The 13,825-nt window shown below is 41.2% G+C and overlaps 2 protein-coding genes across 3 annotated transcripts; both read right to left on the reverse strand.

Moving 5' to 3' along the window:
* Positions 1-272: 272 nt before the first annotated feature.
* Positions 273-4,623, reverse strand: LOC112886644 (BRCA1-associated protein). Its single transcript, XM_025952605.1, has 12 exons — positions 4,371-4,623; positions 4,163-4,278; positions 3,759-3,867; positions 3,540-3,654; positions 2,617-2,714; positions 2,182-2,288; positions 1,854-2,100; positions 1,666-1,719; positions 1,395-1,538; positions 1,207-1,271; positions 826-880; positions 273-689 (listed from the first exon to the last, which is right to left on the reverse strand). Exons 1-12 carry the CDS (start codon positions 4,545-4,547, stop codon positions 516-518), a joined length of 1,461 nt encoding a protein of 486 aa, XP_025808390.1. The 5' UTR covers positions 4,548-4,623; the 3' UTR covers positions 273-515.
* A 4,505-nt stretch (positions 4,624-9,128) lies between these two features.
* On the reverse strand, positions 9,129-10,759 carry LOC112886653. Of its 2 annotated transcripts, none has more exons than XM_025952617.1 (4): positions 10,646-10,759; positions 10,308-10,556; positions 10,066-10,206; positions 9,129-9,664 (listed from the first exon to the last, which is right to left on the reverse strand). In XM_025952617.1, exons 1-4 carry the CDS (start codon positions 10,652-10,654, stop codon positions 9,350-9,352), a joined length of 714 nt encoding a protein of 237 aa, XP_025808402.1. In that variant the 5' UTR covers positions 10,655-10,759; the 3' UTR covers positions 9,129-9,349. The 2 variants fall into 2 exon arrangements, with proteins under 2 accessions (XP_025808402.1, XP_025808410.1); XM_025952625.1 differs by having other exon boundaries at positions 10,308-10,553; positions 10,646-10,758.
* Positions 10,760-13,825: the final 3,066 nt, after the last annotated feature.

A 13,825-nucleotide genomic window follows, 5' to 3' on the forward strand; every position in this document is an offset into this window, starting at 1 on the left:
AGATGCCACATCCATCACAAAAAGATGAGGTACCAATCGATGGTTCCCCCATGGAATACGCTAAACCGTGGCTTTACGCCACCAGCATAGAACAAAGAGACACGGGCAAGTCTCACACGTTACCACGGAAAGGGGGAAAATGCTTCGCAATTGTACATGTCCCTTTCACGTTCCCTGCGTCACTGTCGGCGGAGAAACTTTGGGCATAGATACACAGTCCGCGCAAGAGTACAATACGTTACACAAAATCTGCAGGCCTAACAGTAGTAGCGTGAATCAAAATCTGCAGGCCTTATATTAATGCTTCACAAAGTACTCACGCTGTGGAATTTCTGGTTATATGAAGTTGAGAAGTCAAAAGGATACCACACCACACTAGCATCGATTATCAACAACGCATCAGAGAGATCAGGATGGTGACAGATGTATGCTACTATTTACCGTAATGAACTATGATCTAGGTTGCTAACAGTAAACATCATCCACATAAGTGCAGCCTGCAGTGCGTGCAGATCTCACTTCAGCTTCCCGTTCATCGTGCCACGAACAGGGCTGCTTCTGCCGCTGTTGCTTGAGGATGACGAGGATGCTACAGGAAGAATCGTGCCCCCTTGTATATTGCTTGAGATTGAGTCAGGAGCTTGTGCAATGGCATTTTGGCACTCAAAGTGAGCTATCAAGTCTCTTATCTGTCACAGGAGAACAGCAGATCAGTTAGCAGCGAACCACAAACTATATCACACATTCTGCATAACGGATCATTGGTTGAAATGACAGAAAACAGAACATGAATACATTCTGAAACCATACTTTAAACGTACTAACCTCTTCTTGCAGTTTTTCAATCTTTTCATCTTTCAATCTGAGGGCAGCTTGCTCCCTGAAATAAAATTACACCATTTTAGATGAAAACAAAAAAGTGCATGTTCTAATTCTAATCTCTAAATTCGTATATGACCATTGTATTCAACACCTGCAACAGTGATAAACAAAAACAGAACGCAATCCAACAAACGACCACTTATGATTCATGAGAACATATGGTCATATGGAAGCTAGTGGGTCTATACCAAATTGAGCTGTCCATGGCATTTCTGACCAGAAAATATGAGCATCAATTCTATAACTCGAATAATGTCAGGGTTGCATCAAACAAGGAATGATAACAGGTGATTGTGTTTATTTGAAGCACAACAAACAAATTACCTTGCTTGTGCCTTTCGTATTGTTTCAATCCACTTCTCCTGATTCTTGACAAGATTGCCATTGACCTGCGGGAAAGGACACAATCCAAGCAATTATGAATACAGATGAAAGTCCCCAGATAACACCAATTTTTAAGAGCTAACATTCAGATTTAGCTTTAGCATGTAGCCAAGTACTCAAATGCTTACTTCATCAAGAAACCTTTTCTCTTCTGTGCATTTGTCAATCTTTGCTTCCAACTTTTGGATTTTTATGCTCACAGCTTTCTCAACAGCAGCAGCAATTTCTTTCTCAGTTTCCTCTTTGTCTTCTAATAGAAGTGACTCATAGTACTACATTAGCACGAAAACCAAATCATAAATCACATGGCTTTGTATACAGCAGTCTTCCAAGTATAAAAACACTATCTAGCAGAATAATAAACATTATTAAGAAAAGCATATACAGGTATCAACTTACATTTCTTTGCTTTTCAAGCTGAGACGTGACAAGATCATTGTACTCTTCAACAATCTAAAAGAAGCGAAACTCAATGTTAACAATCTAAAAGAAGGGAAAGCCAATGTTGTAACGCAAGGCATATAGAAGTTTATCAAGATGGTATTGGATAACAATCAACAAAAGAAATAATGTACTTAACACATTACAGCTTCAAATTTACTGTTCAGTAGAGCTTCACTCATTGCGGCATCACCACTGCATAGTGAACATGTGTTCTCTGCTGTGTGACCACCATGGCAATTGTACTCAACTAGCTTTCCATCTGTTTTTGACTGAATAAGCCGATGGACATAATTGTCCCCAGCATAGTCCCAAACTTTCTGTGTCTCTAATTCAAGTGAATAGCAATGTTGAGTTTCCTTCCAGTGTTCGATAGCATGTCCGCCTTTGTACCTGTGAATATCCCCAGCAATCAGGTTACACAAGTTATTTAGTAAAATTCACAATTTCCAGGATGAACATGAAATATTTTACCTTCCACAGCCAACATGGCCACAGATTACACATATCCAAAGATTCTCCGAAGTTCCACAAATAGAACACATGGATTTCTCTGGTTGCTGCTGACAATATCTACAGACCTGAAAGATACTTTCAATGTAACCACAACCTTCTCATGCTGCCAGTGTGCGCAAAAGAATGGCATAATATGCTTTTTATTCTAAAGCCAGGGAAAACAGATTAGCAACAGAGTTCAAATCCAATTCATTTGCTCGCAAATGCAAATTTGAGATACTTCTAACTTGGGGAGAAAAGATATTCCCAAAGACACCGATAGCATAGTTGAGTTTCATATTTCCATTTTAAATTTAAATACGGAAACCATAATAGCACAATCAGCATAATACTAAAGTTAGTAAACTAACATAGAAAAACATATTAACTAAACAAACCATCTTACTCTCTTACCGGGCATGATGAGTCTGTCCATTTTGATATGCACGAGCAGTGGAAAGAATGATTGCAGATTGTTGTGAGAATGCCTCCAGGATCTTGGTCAAGTCGTTCTATTTAAAGATAAAAACAAATATATGCTGTCACCAACATAAACTTCAAATACCACCCTGTTTAGCTCAAATATACTAGTGAGCTGATAAAATGCATGGCACCGAGCTTCTATATTGTGAAGTGAACACAAAAACAATAATGGATATATTACATGTGACAGCTATAAGTTGCATGTACTGCGACTGCCAAAGCAACAAAATGAAACGCCAGGGAAAAAAATCCCAGCCTCCTACATTATAGTAAGCCTGTGTAAACGACGATATGTGTGGAAACCCTAAATTTACATAATACATATTTCTAAGCATGGCTAAACCTTCTGTTATCAATTAGAAATAGGACAAAGACACAGAGAGACTATTAAACACAACAAATTGTTACCGATCAACTGGAATGAGGGTCTGGAATTCAACAGCACAGAGAGGCTATTAAACACAACAAATTGTTACATCAACTGGAATAAGGGTCTGAAATTCAACAGCCACATCATCATGCACAAACTTAAAACATGGTTTAAGTTTCCTTTATGGAATGAAGAGATAGCAAATGCATATGTCAAAATCAGGTTTCACTTAACCAGTCCACATCTAACTCGACATGATCACAAATGTTCTCTTTGCCATCAACCAGTGAATATATCATTACAAGCAGGAATCATGATTAAATGTCTAGGTACTGAACATTTCTAGCCATTTCAATGCAATACAAGAGAAAGTTCAAAGAGAGGTTATGAGCTTTCAAAGTTTCAATCATCAAACGGAACAGAGCACTCTACTCTAATTTTCTTTTGAAAGATGTATAGAGTTGTTTAAGACAACTAGACATACCAAGACATACTGGACATGTAGGTTGCTCAGCCAAGCTCGTAACTGAGCTATGTGCATGCTCAATCAATTGAGTGTAGTGCACATCTTCCACAAAACGGACATGGCAAACATCCCCCTGCACCATATTAACCTCCAATCAATTGCCATTGTAAAATTTAATCAAAGCATCAGGAGAAATAAACACAATGCTAGATTCAGCAGAGTCAAAACAACTAACACCTCCAGCGAAGAGAATTGCTTCCCATTGAAGTGCTTATAAAAGTTGTCTGTGGAGTTCTGAGTGTCGAAATTTATAAGAACACTATACTGGTCCTCTGCACCATCAGTCCTACAACATAACCATCAATTAACACTCCAACCCACATACATGGAAATCACACCAGCACATCAAGTCGGCCAATTCTTTCTGATGGGATTATAAGTCAGCCAATTTGGAGGTTCAAGTATTATAAAAAGAAATCACAGCATTGAGGGAACTAAGGCTGCAAATTAACTCGAACCACCTACTGAGACTACTCAGATGGTCAGATTGCATCAACTCGACCGATTGGTCTCTAAGGAAGCACGCAACCGTATGAAGGGTAAGCGAAGCATAGCAGTAGCGATCAGGCGAGGCGAGGCACCTGACAATGCGCATCTCGAGTGTGTGGGGGACGAAGGCGCCGCAGAAGCGGCAGAAGTCGGCGTAGGTCATGTGATTGGGCACCGCGAGCACGCATACCCGCGGCTTCCTCCCCACCTACAAACACGCGCGCGAGGCAGATATGGAGATCAGGCCACAACCCTGTCCACGGTGATACCAGTACGGAAACCCTAGAAGGCGTGGCTTACCGGGAGATGAGGCGAGGAGGAGGCGGCGGGCTGGTCGGGGTGGAGGAGGACGACGCCGCGGGTCTCCTCGATGCGGGGGTTCCCCGAGGAGAAGTGGACCGAATCGAGAGCGTTGAAGGAGGTGGAGGGCGCGGCTGCAGCGGGCAGAGAGGCGGAGGGCTTGCCGGCGGTGGCCATGGCCGGAGGAGAGCGGCGACGGCGAAGATGAAATCAGGGGTATTTTCGAAAGTTTCCAATGGACGGGGAGACAGGCCGAGGGTCGAGGGAGGGGGTCTTTCCGAAAACGTTGTCCTACTTCCTTGTTCGCCCGGCGCCCCACGGTCCCACCTGCTCGACAGGTAGGTCGGCCCCACTTGTCAGTGACCAAAAGGCCGACACGATGCTGAGAGGCAGAACCGCCCCCATGGCAGGCAAGCGGCCGCGCCTTCTGCCGCCGCCGCCGCGCTCACCGGGGACGCCGCCTCCGGAAGGGGGCCCGTGGGCTCCCTACGCCCTGCGGTTGCTGCGCGGCGATCATGTTGGAAAGGTTGGTGAAGCCGTGAAGGTGAGCGTTGCTCTGGAAGCTTGCTGCCTTCCAAGTGTTCGATGTAATGCCACCCGCGGTGGCGCGGGAGTGCTAGGATTGGAAGTTTTGGATGTGCAACCTCTGGGTCCGGGATTGAACCAGTGATTTCTCATGTCAGTGCCCTCGACTCGTCGTTGTTGAAACGTGCTTAGGCGTTGAGAGGATGACCTAAGTTCAGACTAGTTAGTTACTGTTTGTCTTGCGGCTTCTCATGGTGAAGAACTGTATCATCTTTGCAGGTGCATTCGTGTACCATTCACTGCGTCGTGATTTATGCCTGATGAATCCTTGACATTTCTCTTGTAGGATTCATGGCCTTGCTGTGGAGAAGGCAAGGAGGCTGATCTCTTGACATTTCTCTTGTACCAGTGTGCTGTTCACATCTCCAGCTTTCTACAGACCACTGACATGGACAGATCCATTGGGATTGGACGTCTAGGTTGATATCTATGTCTCATTTCTTATGTGCGGCATGTTCCAGGTAAGAAATTCTGGTCCAGGCAAGAAATTCAAGTGTTCAAAGAGTAGCAAGTTTTTCACCTATAAAAGGGTTCTAATCCTGACCCTGAGACAGGCAAATCATTCAATATCTTACCTGTTGGACCAAGAATAAAGGCCCCCACCCCTCCCACTATAACACCTGGGTTTTATGGTCGGGTTGGCTAGGTGGGGCGTTCTAACTTGGTACCAGAGCCGAGGTCCTGGGTTCGATCCCTCCCGGCCACGCATTTCCGCTGCGCGATTTCCCCTGCATCTCTCGTGTGCTGAGACCTGCTGCGGGCTACGCCGGGCAACCTGCTGCGGGCTACGCCGGGCTCGCACGCCGTAGGGGGAATGTTGGACCAAGGATAAAGGCCCCCACCCCTTCCACTATAACACCTGGGTTTTATGGTCGGGTTGGCTAGGTGGGGCGTTCTAACTTTACCACATATTTTCTAGAGCTTTGCTAGTTATGTCGAATAGATATCTGTTGTGATAAAGAAATTGTTGGTGGGAAATGGTTAAATAGATCCCATGTGAAAGAAACTTTGTCAACACTGTAATCTTCATACTTGTCAGTTATCAGATAATAGATGATATGCCAGGTCTTGATCTTGCGAGTCCTTAGTGGATAATTAATTTACTTGGTTTTAATATTCAAAATACGCCGACTTATCAGCACATCTGGAGATCTTCACCAATCTTCTTCGGAGCCATCATCTATCATATGGTTATTAGTTGACTGAGCATCCCTAGAATAGGAAATGCTAAACTTCTAGTTTAGTTGACTTTTTGAGTTCATGCATGGGCTTTTGTCGAATAAATGCTTTTAGTTGGCTTCAGCTAATGTAAGTTGCTGAGATCTTTAGTTCTCAATATCTTCCAATGATGGTGGAAAAGACTGTAGTTTTAGATTTGCTACTCCTTTGTAGAGACGCTCCAGCTAATGACATTACCGCACAGTATTATTTTCTGCTCAAATAAACTATGAGTTCCTCTGGAAATTGAAATTGTACACTCAAGGAAAAAGGACCTGATGTGCCACTGGACTTATGTAGGACAAGAAATCTGAGTAAGCAATAGTGTTGCTTACTCTGCTGAACCAGACATTGTATATGAGGATTGTCAACCATCTGTAACAGACACTTTTCTCTACAATTTTCTTGGAATAATGAAGTCAAAGGACATAGGCCACAAAGTAGTTCTGAGACACAGATCATCCAAAGCTTCTGAGGTTTTCAATTCAAACAAATTGATTCTTGTGACTTATTATGTATGCCTCTCTACATAGAATGATTTTGTTTTGTTTGGGGGTGGGTGGGGTATCATTTGATAATTAACCCTAAATTATTAGACTAGAGACTTGCGATCTGAGGTATCTGATTAGACTATATAGCGCTCCTGGAAATTGGTCTGCAAGAGGAACTACCAACTTCGTCAGCTTACTTTTGAAGTCCTCTGTGCCCACCACCTCTATCAGAAGCCTCGATTCTGAGTTTTCCAAGACCTGCCCAGGCAGATTAAATTCTAAATCCACGTCATCCTATTCTGTTGCAAGTCTTCATCTGCCACATTCATTAGAAGAACTAACCATGGAATGAAGCATGTTTGGTTGAGTTACCATGACTGCATGACTAGTTGGAACCATTACATTATTAAATTAGTATTTTATGAGTAGACGATCACTGCAAAATTGTTGTGTTCAAAGGGAAATAACTTTAGTTGCATATTCCATCCTTGAAGGTTTTAGACTTAAAGACATTGCAGTTTTTCTCCATCCTAAATACTCAACAGTACGGTTCTTCAAATCTCATGGCTTTCTAATTTTTGCTGCTAGGAACTAGTCCTTTTACCATCAGTGGGTTTTAGCGGACCATGGCTGGTTCTTTGCAACAAATTTCGAATCTATTGAGATTTGTGCTGCTCTTTTGCTGCCTGGACTATTATTATTGCTTTTTACTATTAGATACTGTCTTGTTTTGCGCACCTGATTTGTCCAAACATGACTAAACATGCTTAACTCTGCTGTTTGATGCTAACTTGAATTGAGAAAGAGTACAACACCCAATTGGTCTGCTCAGAGTGGTTTAGTGACCCTAGCTTCACATCCTCGACATGACATGATCAATTGCCATTTAGCTGTTTCCCCTTCCCAAATGAATACACCAGACACCTATAACCATATTTTGCTGATATTTGAATGTAACATCTGAATTTGTTCTTTTCTAATAAATAATATACCCCAGTTACTAATTGCATGAATTTGAGATCTGCCATCAAACTAGATGGGGCATGCATCTGAGATTACAGCAGTGACAACACATCGGACACTGCTGAGAAATTACAGTGGTTGAAATGCAAATGCTTGCAGAAAATTCAAGAGAAAAAACTGTTTGGTTCCAGTCAAAGTCAAGAGGGAGAGGGTACCTACAACTAGGCCAATATTTTTTTAATAATCACCATCATGAGAGGATGACAAAGATTTCACTGTTTTAATCAACACTAGATTATCTTAATGTGCTTATAATATTTAGTCGATGACGCGCACGAGTGCACTTCCCGAGCTTTCCAGCTATATGTGTCGAATCATATCACGAGGTGCATGGAAAAAATATTAGTCTCATGTCCTGATCTCGAGATGATCTGAGTAGGCATCACTGTAGGCTTCATTAGTTAAAGCTAGAATTGCTCATCTTCCAATGGTTGAAGTTTATTTAACTTTGTGTTGTTAATGCTTCCCTGCGAAGCAAAATGTAATCAACAAGATCCAACCATGTTGTCTTGCTACAATACGATTGCTTGCATGGAAACTGTTGTAATCTTAAGAAGTTCGCATCCTTTTCCTCTAACCATTTGGTTGTAGGAAGGATAGTGGGCAATGGAAGGTGAACTAAAAACTTCTCGAACTTTTGTTTGGTCGGAGAAATTGTTCCCTTTGTCAATTGACCTAACAACTGTATCTTTTTGCTATTTCTGACGTTGACACACCCTTGCCTATGGACATATATAACTAGCGAAGGCTTACATTTGTTACAACAAGAGGCATTTCTAGGATGCCATTTTTAGCATCTAAGTCGCATTTTTTATGTGCAAGTACATTGCATCATGAACTTTTGAGATAATAGAAGCTGTTTTTGAAAACAAGGAATAGTGGGGAAGTCTTGGTTAGTCATGATTGTTTCATGACTTGTCATTTTATTAAACCTGCTATGCATAATTGCACTTATTATTTCCTCTTATTTCTTTTTAATTGTAACAGCCAAGAAAATAGCGAACATGTTTGGAGTACTTTTTGCTAGACTTGAGGCTGTGGCAAAAATATTTCGTTTTCACTATTTCATGCTGTTGATTATACATGACAAAATTTTAACCACTATACTTTTGCATTCCATTGAAAACATTAAAACGATTCAAAGATCCCCTCTATTTAGTCCACAACTTCGGAATGTGAATGCAAAAGGGAAAAACTATAAAGTTGAAGTTGTAAGCATGTCAAGAATGTTAGATACAAAATTACACCTTGGGACTTGGCTATTGAATTTATGTAAATACCAATATTTTTATGTTTATTACTGGATGTAGTTGTAGGCATGTCAAGCATTAAGAACAATGGCATAATGGATACGATGTCTAGATTTAGTCATAGTTAATGACCTACTAAAAAAATATGGACATCATTTAGTTTTTTGAACAATAAGAACAACATACTTAAAGAACGTTTGAAAAGGGGATAACATGAACTATGTTAAAGCGTACATATATATGAACTGGTGCATCTACTTGAAGAATTTGAGTACAATTGCCTCTAGTGATGTACATTAAAATCACATGATTCCGTTGAGACAAAATTCCGTCAGTATTGCACCAGCTTAGTCCAAGAGATAAAGAACACACAAAAAAGTAAAGAAAATGAAAAAATAACTATTGATTTTTATTAGCACAAAGGCGATCTATGAGGAACCCCTTTCCTTCTGCTCATATTTGTGGCCATGTCTTCATCAGACACTCTATTTGCAGACCGTGCACAAATATATGGTCCACTCCGCTTTTTCCGGACAAAATTTGTGCATGGCGCACTCAAATTCTCAGAGTCCGATGATCCCATGGGCTCATCAACATCAACGAGTGTTGAGTGAGTTGTGTCATCATCAGCATCATGAGGAATGAAGAAGTCAGGTCCAAGCTGCAATATCTTGCATGGGCGCAAGTATGCTGACAAGTTTTTCTTCTGCCGTAGTATATACTCCACCTAAAAAAGATGGAGATTGTCAAATAATTTTCAGAGCATGTCTTAGAATTCTCACGATGAGATTCATTGCATTTCATGTCTCTCCAAAGAAAAAACCTTTTCTATAAATTTACTGACATAATTTTCAAAGTTGTGTTTGTAGTGCTATTCTAATTCCCTGGGGAATTTCTTCAGATCGAAGCATACTGACATGGATATTGCATGACAAACAAGTTCAGATACTTCTCTAGCTAAGTACCTTTTAGATCATAATTGTTCTCCTCCTCTCTTTTAGCATGAATTGTAATGTATCATTTTCTCAGCCACCATAATTCAATTATATTTCTCAGCCACCATAATTCAATTATATAAAGACACATAGAACAGTGAACAACCATTGCTTATTCATTTTAGCTAATCACCTTGCAATCCAGAGAGCAGTGGAAATAGGGTTCTTGAAGGCTCCTGTCGCAGGAGGTGCAGATATTCCCTGACCCCTTGAATTGCCTATTTTGCGGTCTTTTCTTCAAGAAAACGACCTTAGAGCTGTTAATGGTATAAGACTGCACCATTTGGATACAGAATTATAAGTCTTCTTGCATATTGAACCTCAGACAACAATCATCAGACTTGCATGTACGCATGCACTGCATAATTGATGTACCTGAACGCTGGAGCAATCAATAAGCTTCTCAAGGTCCTCCAGTCGAACGACATCGTGGTAGACGTACCGCCGCACCTGCAGGAGCCGGTGTACACGGTGTGCTGCCACACAGTGTGGGCAGATGCTGGTGCAGCAGTCAAGGCAACAGATGTTCTTTTCATTCTTTTTTGCATGCTCATGGAAGGAGCATGCTACGAAGAACTTCTGTGTGTTGAGGGCCTCTAACCATGCCGGCTTCCACATTGCCTGCTGATGTTGCGAAATTCCAAACAGTTATTGCATCAGTAAATGGTGAATTCAGAATTCACAGGAGAGCATGAAGAAGGTTAAGTCCTTACCATGATCATGTATGTAGGTGAAAAGCCCTCTGGTGTTGTGTGTGTTCTGGGTTGGATGGGGCAGGGAGTTTTGAAGAAGAAGAGGAAGAGAGAGAGAGAGAGAGAGAGAGAGAGAGAGAGAGAGAGAGCTTATTAGAGCGCTTATGAAGGATTGATGGTTTGGAGGGGGGGGGGGGGGGGTAGTGGGCTAAGAAGTATTAATGAGACAACCAGGAGAGGGTGCTATATATTAGCATCAATAGGGCTTTTGACAATTGACTCCTTAATCTATGGCACTATCATGGAATGCACCTTGCTTTATGACAGAGTTATAGGCATGTGTAGTTACTTTTTGAATCAGATTTAGAACATGTTCCGTAATTGCTGTTGTAGGTGTTGGGATGCTATACTTCAAAAAGGGGGATCTGATTTTGCGATTTCATTGGAAGGGGCTGCAACATCAGTTTGTACCAGGTTTGCATTCCATCGAACTTGCTGGAGTTGACCCTCTCAAAATTTTCAATAGCTGCTCTGAGATCACTCAATAATTTTGACACAAAGTTCCTTTCTCTTCTCATAGATAAGTCTGCTAATTCCATTGATAGTTTCACCAGGTTAATCCTGAAACGAACAATACCTTTTTTAAAAGAATTTTACAGTTAACTACTCTTTCAAAATTGGTACAAGTGAATCAGCAGCATAAAAGTTTTGCATGACCACAATCATGAATCTTACCCAATGTGATAACATGGACAAGTGGTCAATTACTGTTTACAACATAAATTTATGTGATATCATGATTTTGAGTATCGCAACAAAGTACCATGCAAAGCAGATTATTATAGCTAAAATCTTATTCATTGTATTAAACTCTTGATGTCGAATTCTAATGCAATTGTGATAAGATTTCCACTTTCTTCCAACGAATAGAAAAGGAAATATTTCACAAGTTCAATTGTGTTGACATTGGTACACGGCAAGGCCGGAAGTTTTACCATATAGATCCTTTGCATCTCTTGGAGATTGGGCTGATGTGACATGTACATAGTGAGCCAAACAAAACATACAAAAACAATTCTGGAGGAAAAGGGGAGGTGGGGAGGTCAGGAGAACGTGGATGCTGTTTCTAGTGTTTCCCAACCCTTGTGCCAACTTTTTAACTTATGACTAAAGCTCAAATCTCTAGCCTTGGCACCAGAGCTCACCTCTCTTAAACAAAAAAAGAAATGCGGTGCCCAAGGAGCCCCTTTGATTCCTTGTTTGGAGCCTTATGTGTGGGGGTGAGTACGGCCTTTCTTGGGCAACACATGCATACAATACAAATCGACAGCCTCCACTAACAAATTACTGCCTTGGGCTTTGCCCCATCGTGTTTGCTACAGGATAGGTTCTGTTTTACTCGAGTTTTAAACTTCAAATGGTACACTACAAAATCTGCTCGAGTAGTATTCTGTGAGTTATTTTGAATCTGCATTGTTTTTCATCCTTCAGCTGTTTCTGCTTCGAATACAAATTTATATGGTTTTGTATTCGTACGTTTGAATGGAATTGCTAAAGTGAGATTACAGTTACTTTCTGTGTGTTTAGAGTCTGTTGTTATAGATTGTGGAGAATGGACTACTGCCATTTACCTCTGCTGTAAAACCTTTCAACATGGATATCATTTTGTCTTAGTTACTCTGAACTGCAACAAATGAATAAGTTGTCTCCGTTTGGCCTTTACAGGTATGTATGTATTCTAGATTCCAAAAGGTGAATACTGATTGAATGTATCTAACAGTTAGTGATCTGGCTCTGGCTTGTTCCAGGTGTGGATCTGATAGGGTTTGCATTGGCTTATTTCAGGTTGGATGGGATAAGGTTTGTAAATGAATCTCTTCACCTAGATACATTTAGGCCTCTCTTTTTTTCTGTACTACCTCATGTCGCACTCTAGAAGCTTTGACATGGCTCTGAACCATCGATCCGATGGTTGATGTGATTTTTCTGATGATACATCAAAAAAGCCTGAACTGTTTTGCAGAGAATGGTCCATTATCCCTGGGAAGGGTGAGTTGATGGACAGGGACTCCTTAAACCATCTTATTGGTCTCCAACTCTGGAAGTCAAACAGACATGAAGCAGTAACATGATCTAACAAAAGCAATTGCTCAGTTTCATATCTGAACTGTTCTTTATTGGTATCTTGACCATGATTGTATTTATTCTTGCCTCTTGTACCTGGTCTTAGGCAGGAAAAGAACTGTTTTTTTAGTTCCTCTAGTTTGATCAAATTATGATGCATTTCAGGAAAAGACATTTCGTCATCCTTTTATTTTCTTACACGTAATGATGATGCTGAAGGTCCATAAAGGAGATTAGAGCGGGGCGGTTGAGCATGACATGTGGCTGAGGTCGGTGCAGGGTATTTTTGGCATGCATGGATAATCAGAAACCTACAGTAAGATTCTCATTCTGTTTGCTTCAATGTTGCCATTCTTCAGAGTGTTCAGATTCCCTAAACCAAAAAAGGTGATGCGTTACGCTGTGTGCGCGCTCCAAACTTTCTAGTGTGTTTGGACTAGGAATTGCTCTAGGGATTTTCACAATCTGCCTTGAGTTTAACTAATCCCACGAATTTGGATTTGGCGTCCCCGTATCCAGACAGGTGGGGACTCGTTGAACTTTAAGCTGTCTAAACCTGAAACTTCACGTCAAGTTGAAAGTTTGTTTCACCTGGATTTTGGAACATATTCTGAAGGAACATTGCTATATAGGTACTCAGATGGCTGTACTCGAAGCATTTCTCGTCCTCGAAACACTGATGAAGTGTAATAGCAAAAATCCAAGCCTATTTGAGCTCCATAGCTCCAACTCTAATAAGCCCTTAAGCTCTATAGGATTTGACCCAAGGACGGCGGCTTAGCTTGGTGCTGAATTAGGACTAGCAGCTAGTAATAATATTCGCTAGTAGTATTTTTCTAGACGTGTTAGGACACTACTACTCCTAATCTAGCCCAGAGTGATGTTGAAGCAATGGATGTTGTTGTCTCTTGTTTCTAGCTGCAGGTGGCCTATAATCATGAACCCTAGCTTGGGTCACACAACGCCCGAGCAGACCCGATATTTTTATCGTCGAAGAGCCCTAGCGAAGGGAGCTTTGCTGCTGGGAGTATCGTCAGAATAATCTTTCCTGGTTCTAACACCGCTTTGTCGGTCTCA

The sequence above is a fragment of the Panicum hallii genome, chromosome 1 (assembly GCF_002211085.1).
Source record: "Panicum hallii strain FIL2 chromosome 1, PHallii_v3.1, whole genome shotgun sequence".
Lineage (NCBI taxonomy): Eukaryota > Viridiplantae > Streptophyta > Magnoliopsida > Poales > Poaceae > Panicum > Panicum hallii.